At 43.5% G+C, this 12,033-nt stretch overlaps 1 protein-coding gene across 1 annotated transcript; it reads right to left on the bottom strand.

The window, feature by feature from the left end:
- Positions 1 to 633: 633 nt before the first annotated feature.
- Positions 634 to 9,595, bottom strand: RBBP7 (RB binding protein 7, chromatin remodeling factor). The gene is made up of 12 exons (XM_072849257.1): positions 9,334 to 9,595; positions 8,817 to 8,961; positions 6,679 to 6,821; positions 6,008 to 6,181; positions 5,582 to 5,697; positions 4,827 to 4,987; positions 4,263 to 4,389; positions 4,091 to 4,168; positions 3,433 to 3,509; positions 2,922 to 2,979; positions 2,019 to 2,129; positions 634 to 1,172 (listed from the first exon to the last, which is right to left on the bottom strand). The coding sequence occupies exons 1-12, from the start codon at positions 9,347 to 9,349 to the stop codon at positions 1,104 to 1,106; spliced, it is 1,275 nt and encodes a 424-aa protein (XP_072705358.1). The 5' UTR covers positions 9,350 to 9,595; the 3' UTR covers positions 634 to 1,103.
- Between the last annotated feature and the right edge of the window lie 2,438 nt (positions 9,596 to 12,033).

Genomic DNA, 12,033 nt, shown 5'->3' with positions numbered 1-12,033 from the left:
TGACTGACAGCTCCCAAGGTGATCCATAACTTGTCTGTAGAACCATGATAAATACAGAGATATTTTACTTCTACATGGTCCAAATTCTCCAGCTTTTCAGTCAGCCAGAGGTTTAGAAGCAAACTGTACATTTGTCTTGTATTTGTGCAGATATTAATGTATTTCAGACACCTGCCTGATTATCTCACATCATTTTAATCAAAAAAAGCTACAGGAGGGTTCTAACTAAACACAGACCCCACCAATTCACTAAGGCCCCACTGCCATCTTAGCGCCCAAGACAAGAAAATGTTAAAGGACAGTGCTTCCACCACCACTCCCACCCCTCCCCAACCCCAACCTTCCCCCCCCAAACCAAAACCCAACTCAAGAGTTACTTGAGTCTGCTCAAGATTTATACTTGAGCTTTACAGGAGTGTGACTGGTCATCCCCCTGTATTCCCCAAACCTCTTTCTATACCCATTCTGTTCGTGAAGGATCCAAGTTATCTATTCCAAGTTTTTCACATCAAGACAACTCCCATCTCCCCAGACCTTTAACTGCAGAGTAAGTTATATACTAAGAACTACATATCTTTATTACCATGCAGAAATTGAATTATATTCAGGCAAGGCATTCACCTCATGTCAATGGACGTTAAACACACCAAACATTTTATTTAATAAAGTTTATTTATGCAAAGCCAATCCAAAAGTGTTGTGTAAAAGTGAAAAGCTCTTTTTACATATCAATAAAAACTTTTTTTTTTTTGCATGCATTTTCTGTGTGGGAAGAGTGAGGATTTGACTGTTTTATTTACAGGAACCCACTAAGTTTGTTTAAAAATATAGACATAGGTATTAAGTCATTCTTATTTTCCCTAAAAGCTAATTGCTGTACAGTATACAATGGCTCCAAGTGCCCAAATAACCAAGAGTATCCCATGACAACTTGACTATACAAGCTTTTTGGGCCCAATTAAGAATATTCTCATTTTGATGTAATGCTTCTGCCCAGTGCTTGGTTTTTTTGGGGGGTTTTGGGTTTTGTTTTTTTTTTTAATGTATATAGCAGTCAAATTATATTACTATGTCACACCCAGTACTTCCTTAAGGAAGAAAAGTTATGTTCCTTGACCCTCCAGTTCGGCTGCTGCTATATCTGGTTCTTCATCATTGTAAATGTTTTCTGCCTAAAGACACAAAATATTACATTACAAGTGGTAGACACAATTCTTTTTAAACAATCTTGTGCACTTTATATAGAAAAAACATAATAATACCAAGAAGGCACAGACATCATCCCCTCCTTAAAGGGACCTTCTCCCTGCCTTTTCTTAAAGGGCAGCCAAATTTAGGGATGTGCACACAGTGGCTAGACTTCAGCAGTTGTCTTCTTGCATTGTTTTATTTCAGCAGCATAAGCATTAGCCATTTAACCATTAGCCTTACCATGAACATTTTATTCAGACTTACTTCAACTTCTATCTGATCACACAAAACAAGTTAAAGAACGGGTATAAAAAAACCAAAAGCCTGACCTGTGACGCACATTTAAGTCCATGACATTTTTTTAAACTTAAATTATTTCCAAGTGACTTTATTCCACATTTATAAGATAACTGATCAAATTCCTGTAATGTAAAATAATAGGAACTAACTGTTCACAGGCATCTTGCTAACTGTTAAAACTAACTGTTAAAAGGCATCTTGCTTCCCAGTCAACATGCAGGGGAGGGGAGGAAGAGTAAGTCTTGGCTAGTATTGGATATAAGTTCGCAACTGCCACATTCATTCTTAATATTGACTAGTACCTAAGACTTGGAGTCAAGAATTAGCTAGCAGTTGCATTTTTTCAGGTTGGTTTAGTCTTTGTTTTCTTTCAAAACTCTTACTCTCCAATCAAACTGTGTGAGAAGCACAGGGGATAGACTACTTTCAGTCACTGAAGGCACAAGCTGCCCTAAGAAGAACAAGCCATTTCAGTTTCATTTATACAACAAGCTTCAGAGCAACTCAAGGGCTGTTGTGACACTCACCATTTGCCATATCTGCATTATGTTGTCCTCTGATACAGAACAGATTACCCAAGGCTCATTAGGATTCCAGCTGAAGTCTGAAATTTTGGCAGTGTGTCCTCCATGAATGAACTGTTAAAAAACCCACAAGCTTCAGTAAGCCATTTCATCTCTAGAGAGAAATCTGTTAAAACCCAAGATTTAGAAGTTAAATTCATCACGCTGATGACTACACAAAGAAGAAAACCTCGCTACTAGAGATTCACAATACAGACATAAAGAAGGCCTGTGTGAAACAGCGCGTTCCACTGATTGCTTACGGACGCAGATGCAATTGCTGAGACAGCATTTAAGACGACAGTTTGTATTATTATAGCAACAACTGACTGACATCCTCAAAATGGTGCTACTTCACACAAGGTTGGGCTGTGAAATCCAGCCATATTTTATATCCATTACCTCTTCTAATTATATGAGCACTTACTTACACAGTAAATAGGGAAACCAAACTATAAGCATTTGTAATTGTTTGTTTCCTAAGGAAGCAAAACAAAACATAAGCCTTCGTACTTTCTACATCAGTAAGGTTAGCTACATGGGACCTAACTGGTCTAATGCAAGACAAATTTTGAGGCCTTGGCTTTACATGCGTCTAGTTGTAAAAGAGTACCGACAAGCACATGGCCAAACTGTAAATATGTTTCACAATAAAGATGTGTAAGTCACGTCCAGGACAGCTTTGGAAAAAAAAAAAATCACTACCTTCAGAATTGAACAGAAGTAGTCTACTGCAAGTTAGAGCAATGGATTGGAAACCAGGGACGTGAAAAGATTCATGAACTGCTGCAGTTTTAGTAGCGCAGTCATAAGGCACCATACCGCCACGTAGCATGTCAGCAGACTGAAACCTGAACAAAAGCGTACCAGCAGCTCAGGAGGCCCATCTTCTGCATCCTCTGCAGACTGCTCTTCTCCAATTTTACTGTAAGAAAGTATTTATAATTTTTATTAATAATGAAGATTGCATCTTATAGCAGCTTAACTTAACAGTTCCTAGCCTTTGTTTCCAGTATTTGCTTTTGCTATTGGCTTTTCTCTCTGTCAAGTAACTATAAGCCTCATGTATAGAGCATCAACTGTTTGGCGTTATCATTACTGAAATAGAATCTAATTTGTGAAGCACATGGAGGCAGAAATCACTTATTACTAAAGACAACAGAAAACAATTCTATCAGCAAGAAATCCTCACAGAGAAGTAATATTAGAAGTATTGTGCTGCTTCAACGCTATACCTGAAAGACCAGGTCTGAGTTAAGCAAGCAAGGAAGGCTAGGGAACAGCGCACATCAGGTCTACCAAATAAAGTAGGTCCGCAGCCTTTTTTTTTTTTTTACCATCTGTTCATATATACTAAAAGAAAGGAATTGCTCTTCACCTTAGATCCCATACATTAAGCCGACGATCAGTACCACTTGAAGCAAGAATCGTTTCATTATGAGGAGACCAGTGAACCTGTAGAAAGAAAACAACTTGACTGAGCAGTTACTGATTTCTAAAGCACATCCTGAATAACCATCACCAGCACCTGGCCACTAATTTTCAACAACTATATTCAATAATTTCTTCCAGCGCAAAGGATATCCTATAGCTCAAATAGAGTGCTTAAGATTTCTCAAACTGAACAGCCAACATTATTTCACTGTGACAAATTTACTATATAATGAAATTTTATTGTCTAAAATTCACTGTTACTGGTACCTACTAAATAGGCAGAGTTCACAATATTAGATTTGAAGCCAAGCCCTCTCTACAGTAGGACCTTTTAGAGAAACCTTCTACCTGTCCTGAAGGTACTTGCAAACTCCCAGCATCTTTTCAGCAGTAAGTTGTTGACTACTTGCTTCAGAGTCAAGTGGGGAAAGGCAGAAAGAAACTATGTGGTATTGCATGTATTTGTTGAACCAAAATTCACTATTTAATGTTTAACAGACTGATTTATTGTGGTTGGTCACCATATGAAAATCTACATGTTCTTGTCCAAGTCAGTACTCTTCTAGTTTTTTTTCTACAGCTTGTGAGAAAAGTTCACCCACCTGAAAAATTTCATCTTTATGAGACTCAAAAGAATGGAGTTTCAATTTTAAGTTTCGAAGATCCCATAGAGCCACCGTCTGGGATAAGTAAAAAGAAATTGTTTTTACCATAATGGCTATAGAACTATCATCTAGAATACTTATGAATTTAAAAGTATACACAAGTAAAAACCTTGTCAGCAGAACCAGTTGCTAGAATGAACTCGCTGTAAGGATTGAAGGACAGGCAGTTGACCTCGGCTGTATGAGCATCTACAGAATGACTTGGCTTGGACGTGGTATTAGATCTTGTGTCCCAACTGTTGCAATGAAGGGTTTGGGGGAGGGAGAGGGGCAGGGAGGAGAGAGCGAGAGTGAACATACGTAAGTTTTCACAGGAGGTTCTTTTTCACTACACTACACATTAGTTTAAGAGACTACATTATTACTAAACCTAAGTCTGAAGCTACAGTTTTTATTCCATAACCTTCCAGTATTTTGTGTCTGCTGTACATGAGCCGTTCGCACTAGGAAGCTGACACACATATTAATTACATCTCATTTTCAAATGATGCGAACACATTAAATGACATGCAGATTTCAGTCATTATTCTGCAGCATTACTATAGCTGATTGCACTAACGAGCTACATGAGATCATTCCAGAATGCAGATTTTTTAATCCAAGTGCTCTGGACTGGTCCACTGACAGCACACAGCAGGTACTATCCAGAAACTGCTTAACCCCAACCACTTACATCATAAGCTTCTGATCATCCGCCACGGATCCAAACAGAGATTCGTGGAGCAGATGCCATGCCACGTCTTCTACTACTGCAGAGTGCCCAGTAAAGATTGCTTTCGCATCAACAATTTTGCCTTCTTTTGGTCCAGCGCTTACGTCCCATAAACACACAGTCTGTAAATAAGAGTCATATTCTATTGTTACATGGACTCTGACTGTATTATCTTTCAAATAAATAAATAATCACATTCTACATATGAACAAAGAGATGATACTCCTGAAACAGTTCTTCGTTTTTGAAAAGGAACACTTAATATGCCATAAGTGAGATGTGAGCTAAGTTATCAATGAGTTTTCTGCAAATTCAAGGCCCAAGGATTATTTATAAGGTCACAAAAGCAATTTATGCTTTTAAAGCCCACAATGAAATTTATAAGCTATTAGTTCAATTGATCTTTGAGAGTCTAATTTATGGTCTCAGACCAAAGCCAGTTTAAAGGGTCGTTATACAACAATTTCTTCCAGCAGACGACTAGAAAAACATTCTGTTCTTCATCAAGAACGTTACAAAGAACTGGTTGTTGATTACAGCCTGAAGTCAACTGACAGCCTTTACAAATATAATTACAATATGTGAGAGCTTCCCCACATAACAATATACAGCTACACTAACCCAGTTTTTCTCTAATTATGTATTATAGCATAAATTAGGAGGGGTTGTCTGGTTGGGTCTTTTTTTTTAGATAGGGGAAAAGATGTGTTTCTTACATGATCATCTGATGCACTGAGAAGATGTCCACTCAAATTTGAGTTCCATGATAAGCCATAGCCTTCCTTCTGGTGCCCTCTTAATCTAAGGTCAGGATTACACTCTCCACTTGGATCTGAAAGAGAGGAAATTCCTTCCATTTAGCTTCACCTTGCACATCAATCCATAAAAGCATCATTACCACCTAAGAACTTTGTTTTCGTTGCAATAATCATATTTTATACATCAGCCTCTTAGGAAAGTGCTGCTTCTATCAAGATTCTCTTATGATACTGAACATAACCAGGCAGTTAAAGTCAATGAAGACATGGGCCTTCTTATTTGGATTCCAGAACCCATCACCTCTCCTCCCAATTACAGTTAAATACAAGTTTACCCCTCAATGACAAGAGGCATTTTGCTTAACTTCACGGAATCTGACCCACCTGGTTTTGAAGGATGTTTAGTGTAGTCAAATACCAACACATCAGCAGACGGTGTTTTTGTAGCAATGATGCAGGGATTCTGTGGCATGTAACGAGCACGGTTTACTTCACCTTCATGGTTAATTTTAATCTCCGTTTCAATTTTGCCAGTCACAGATCCAAAGCCACCAAACTCTACATTTGTCAGAAAAAAGTCAGTTTATCACATCAACTATTTTAAATGGGTGAAACAGCATTTCATGCCATCTCCCCCACTCCAAGAAACAGTGGTTAAGCATCTTATCATAACAGAATAAAGCCTATGAAAGACTAGCACCATGTGACACAACAGGATTAACACTTTAGATATTTCGAATCCTCTATGGTACAAAGTCTGGCAGAGCTTTAGTCTGTATTTGAGGTAGATGTGTATCAGTTTTCACCACAACTGATAGAGCTGGTAGAAATGTTAGTAGGGATTGTATATCATAATGTTACCTGAGTTCTTCTGAAATAAGAACTTTCCTCTTTTTAGTCACAATTAATGATCTAGAATTAGCATGAACTGATAAGTATATGTCAGCTTTAGTATTTAACAGAAAGTTAGAATAACAGAAAGTTAGAATACCAGTAGACAGAACACTTTGTAACGCTACTGCCAAAACATGATCTAAGAATGCATGCATGCCCACCTCCTTTCTCACTGTCATATTGAGAAGCATCAAACTGATCATCATTGGGAATCTGGACTCTTGCAACAACCAGGTGGTTCTGTTCATCAGATGTGTGTGTTCCCAAAACCAGCCAGTGTAGAGCATAATCCTTTCCTTCCGGCCTGTTTAGAATAATAAATGCATGGAATAAAATTACGTGCTCAGCTCCAGAAGTTTGATAGCTAGCATCAATAACACTCAAGATCCAAACTTCTTCAGGGAGCTAGAAAAGAGACTCGCGTAAGAGATCCTTTCCTTTGTCGCAAGAGACTTGTGCAATAAAGTGAACTAGACTCTGATGTAAGCAAGCCAAAGACACAACCAGCAAGGCTAGAGTGACAATACAAGTCAGTAAACATTGCCACTATGGCTTGAAAGGGACAATTACAATTTGCACAGTCATTAAAGGTGACACTAATACCTACTTCTGTCTTTAATTCCCCTAGCAGTTGCACAGTATTGATTTAGAAAACAATCAATACTACTTTCCATAAAACACAAATACTGAGAACAAGTGGCAACCTATTTTACTTACTTCTCTTAGAAGCTTTTACCAGTTATTATTTTATTTCAGAAGCTCATTTTTAAACACTGCACAAATCCTAGCTAACTAGAATCAAATTTCTCTTCTGGTGGTTAAATGCAACATTTAATAATAAGTGAAAACTCAACAGACAGTACCATTTATCTCTGAAAGGAAAAATTTGAACAGTCAAAACCAAGCAACTTCTGCATTCTTGAAAGCAGCAAACTAATTATGCTGTCTGAATGCAAGCAAACAGGAATCATTTGGACAATCATAAACCAATGTAGGTATGACTATACCACTTCCAAGGCATCATCATACATTTTGAGGGGGAAAGAAAAATACGAAACAAAACAAAAAACACACAATGCACACGCACTTACTTGCATCAGGAACAGGTGCATCAGAACTTGCAATCAGAACCCGTCATGTCAGGTGCCATACAAAGAGACAGTCCTTGCCTTAAATGGCTTACATATTTTGACACTGGATAATTGGAAATACCAGGTTTTAAACTGAATATTAAGTCAATCTGCAAAATACGAGGCAAGCAGAAGTGTTCCTCATAAGGGCTCCACACCCTCAAATCCCCACTTCATTTTCTCCATGCCATGACTAGTTAGCTCACATCTCTCAACATCTTCCCCAAACATTCTGGTATACAAAATTAAGTGATCATCTAACCGCCAAGTATAACATCACTTATGTAAGGTGGAATTTTAAAGAGGAAAGAGACCATCCTCCGATTACTGTGTGAACTTTACACATAAGATATTTTAAAACCTAGCTGTATCCAGTTTGCAACAACATGACAGACCTAGTCCCTGTCCACTACCTCAATGGAGCCCCGAGTGGTTACTGCAACAGTTTAAGTTCTACAGTAGCTGGCACAAGAACAGAATCTACCCCCATCTTCAAAATTCTTTAAGAAATTAACCAGTGAGCCCACAATTTTCAGGGGATGGTGGAAGAATGGGAAAATCAAAATATGTGAAATCAACAGTGAGCCAGGGACAGAGCCTGGACATGAAGCACCAGTCTTAGAACAATATCCTCTTAAATAAGCCCAGACTTAAAAAAAAAAAAAAAGAGACAGATACTATAGCTTCTACAGAATAGTACTCTGTGATACACATGAGCAGAAACAGTCTTCAAGAAAAAGCAAATTTAGTACGTAGGTTTCTCTGATCAGAATTAACTATAGAAGCATGTTAGGTCTCTTATATATCAATAAGTTGAGAAAGATTTCTCTCCTCACACCTCACGATGCCTTCTGCCAGGCTAAGCTAGAGCTCTGTAAAGTATCAACTTGTGACTTTTTTCCTCAAAGCTTCTGCATACCCAAAGGGTTTTTAAAGTTGTAAGCAAAATAAAGTGTTACAAGCTCACAAAGAGGAGCCTAACCCAAATGATTCTTGTCTTGCATGTTTTCTTCCTCAAGTTACTTAGCAGACATGATTAACAGAGATAGAAAGAGCAGTGAAACAAGCAATAGCACACAGCCTCAGCTCCCCCTTTGCAAACTAAGCAAATCAGGAGCTGAGCCCTGTGCCTCCGTGGCACCTTCCAGGCCTCTCTCCCCTTCTCTCACCTGGTCACATCAGGCAACCACTGCACGGTGAGGCTGGGCCACTCCAGAGCATGTGTCATCACCAGGTCGTACAAGAAAGGGGTGTTTTTCTTCCAGATCTTGTACTCCTCGCTGATGACGCGCTCCTCCACCGTGTCCTCCAGCACTACGGGAAGAGAGAGAGATGAACCAGGGACTCGGTGCCTGCCGCCGCTGAACCGGGGCGCGGACGGGGGGGAAGGGGGTGCCGCCAAGGGGGGGGAAAGGGGGTGCCGCCACGGGCCGGGGCTATACCAGGGAGGGGGCGGGGTAGGACAGGGGGTCCCGAAGCGCCCTCAGGGGCGGCCGGTGCGAGGATAACTGCAACCGCCCCACTCCCGCTACCACCCCGTCGGAAGCTCCTTGGAGAGGAAGCCCGAAGCGCCTCAGCCACGCCACGCCACGCCACGCCACGCCACGCCACGCCACGCCGCCCCCCCCCCCGGCACAGGCGTCTCCCCACCGCCCAGCCGGGGAGAGGGAAGAGGGGGTTTCCTACCTTCCTTGCTCGCCATTTTGTGTGCGTGTGCGCGCGCAGGCGAGACGCGGCGCAGGAAGCGACGGCTAACGGCGCCGAAGGGGAAGAGGAGGGCGGGCGGGAGCGAGGGCCGCCGGTGAGAGCCCCGGAGGCCCCAACGGCGCTGCTGCCACCGCCCCGCCACGCGCGGGCTTGCCGACTTCCAACCCGCGCCTCGCGGCACCGCGCATGCGCTGCCAGCGGACCCGCAGCACCACCGCTCACATTGGCAGCCAATGGAGTGGGCGGAAGAGCCCCGAGGGCGCGCGCGCGCGCGCGGGGCGGCCGCGGCTCTCCAATCAGGCGCTGGCGCGCGCTGAGCCCACGCGGGGCGGGGCCCTAACGGCCGGGAGCGCGCAGGAGCCCTCTGGAAGCGCTGGCGGGCGGGGAGAGAGAGGCGCAAGGGTGGGGTGTGCCGGTGCCGCGGGGCCTTCCCGGCCCCGAGAGCGCCCGAACTCGGCCCCGAGGGGGCTGACGCTACGCCCGGGCGCGTCCGTGCGGCGGCCCCGGGATGACGGGGTGGGGCGGAGCGGAGGGGGCGAGGAGGAGCCATGCGGCCGCAGACGCGCGGGGTTTGCGGGCAGGGGGAGGGTAGGTCGGCCTGGCCGCGCCGTTGCCGCGAGGTGGGGCTGTAGGTAAAGCAGCTCCGCCGAGCGTAGCGCGGTGGGAGCTGGCGGACGGGCCTTGTGCCGCTTCGTCCCGTCCAAAGGTGCTAGGGAGCAACCTGCCCGCCCGTTCCAGAGACTGCCGCACGGTAGCGGCAGCAAGCTCGGCTCGTACCGCAGAGCCTCCGGCCTGGGGTACGCTTTAGTCGTGGGGATTCGATGCGCGTGATCTGCTCTCCAGATTTGCCGTTGCCCCCAAACCCCAGCTTAGCAGGCGGGCGTCAGTGCCGCTGAGAGGCTGCTACACAAGCTGTGCGGAGCCACGCACGCCACAGCGGGGTTAATAACAAGTTTCTCTGCTTGGACGGCCCCCGCCGGCCACACGGTGCCCCCGGGGGCAGGCAGGCTTGCCGCAGAGAGCACCGGCGCTCCGTCCCGTCCCCCCCCCAGGTGAGAAGAGGGACGGTGGTGGCGCGAACGTGGTGCCGCCACCAGCCAAATTGGGAGGCACTCCCCTTCAGTGCTGCTGGGGAGGATCAGAGTGCCAAAATGCTACCCACCAGCATCATTTACACTCGTCTTCCTTGCAGAGGGATAAAATAAAAATTAAAAATTCTAGAGGTGTTGAATAAAATCCCCAGAACACTCGGCAGTGGGTGAAGAAGAAAAACATTATTCTGGCCCTCCTCTCTAACCTATCCTGCCTGTTACTGCTGCTGTAAGGCAGATTTAGCAAATAGGACGTCAGTCATTGCCCACTGGAAGTAGAAATTGGGCAATAGGAATAGTGTTATTATTACTTAAATAATTTGTTAGTTTTCACGAACAGAACCCAGAGTGCATTCAGAAAGGAGGGACACGCGCAGTCAATGAGAGGGAAATGAGAACAAATTACTTACACGGAAGTGTCCACAATACAAAATGCAAGATATCCCTTTCCACCAGTCAGAAATTAGAATAATTTAGCCACTAAAAGAGGAAAGAACAGCCCACATCTTTAACATTAAAAAATGATCCCGGCACAAATGAAGACTAGAGATTAGCCTCGTGGAAACGAGCGGAGGCAGCTACATCCCACAGACTTTGGGGAACCCAGAGGGGACCAGGGGTGCGCAGTGCTGCAGCCAGCCGTACAGGGCTGCTGCGGTGCGGGGCTCAGCCCCTGGCACAGGGGCTGCGGAGGCTCTCACTGCGGCAGCGTATTTCTCTGATCTGTGCTCCGCGGTACATGGAGGTTTGGGGCTTTGGCGGTAAAATAGAAATTTCTTGGAGATCTAGCAGCTGCCAGGCGGCCTGTCTGTGTTTGAAATAAACTTACATTTAGCAGCAAAGAATGGCAGTTGACCTGTATTTAGTATGTCTTAGCTAATAAGTCCTAAATTATATTAAAGACTTAGATATTAATCCCACTTTACAACTAGAAATCTGTAAGTAAAAACGGTTACAGAGGCCACAGCTGAATAGTTACTGTTTTTCAGCAATGGTGCTGAAGGTAACAGAATGTTGCTTAATTTTCTAGAAGAAATGCATGTTTGAACTATTTGTTAGTGGCAATTAGGGCATGGAAGATACTGAACTGCATTGCTGAATCCTCAGTCACATAGTATCAGTCTGTCTTAAGAGAGTTTTAAATTCTGTTGTTGTCTAATAGGGTCAGTGGTATTGTCTGACTACTGTGGTGAGTGACACAGCTTCGTTTAAGCAGTCAGATACAAATCAAACATACAGCTTCACCACCATGCCTGCCCAGCCTTTCTGTTCTCTCCTTCCAGCTATCACTAACCAAAAGACCGTTTAATATAACTGCTTTCTATTCACCTTAAATGAACAGTGCTTGCGACAGGTAACAGCCTTAACCAGGGTAGATCTTTCTGGCCACTAATAACACTTTCCAGCAGAATAATGGAAATAGAGGCAGTTAGGAATCAGGTTAGATTCTCCCGAATCCCCCTAAAGATTCAAAGGAAATTTTTGCCTCCAAATTGCATGGGTTTTCTTACCACGTTGTGACTTGGAGTCTTAAGATGAATTCTTGCTTCAGTATTAAACCGAGGGAGATGAATCCTGTATCATGAAG

The sequence above is a fragment of the Ciconia boyciana genome, chromosome 1 (assembly GCF_034638445.1).
Source record: "Ciconia boyciana chromosome 1, ASM3463844v1, whole genome shotgun sequence".
Taxonomy (NCBI): domain Eukaryota; kingdom Metazoa; phylum Chordata; class Aves; order Ciconiiformes; family Ciconiidae; genus Ciconia; species Ciconia boyciana.
This window is presented reverse-complemented; position numbering and strand designations above follow the sequence as displayed.

Coding starts and splice junctions, on each gene's coding strand:
- RBBP7 (XM_072849257.1), bottom strand. Junction 6,182..6,678: donor ATATGACAGTGAGAAAGGAG/GTGGGCATGCAT, acceptor TGACAAATGTAG/AGTTTGGTGGCTTTGGATCT. Junction 4,390..4,826: donor GATGATCAGAAGCTTATGAT/GTAAGTGGTTGG, acceptor TCATTGCAACAG/TTGGGACACAAGATCTAATA.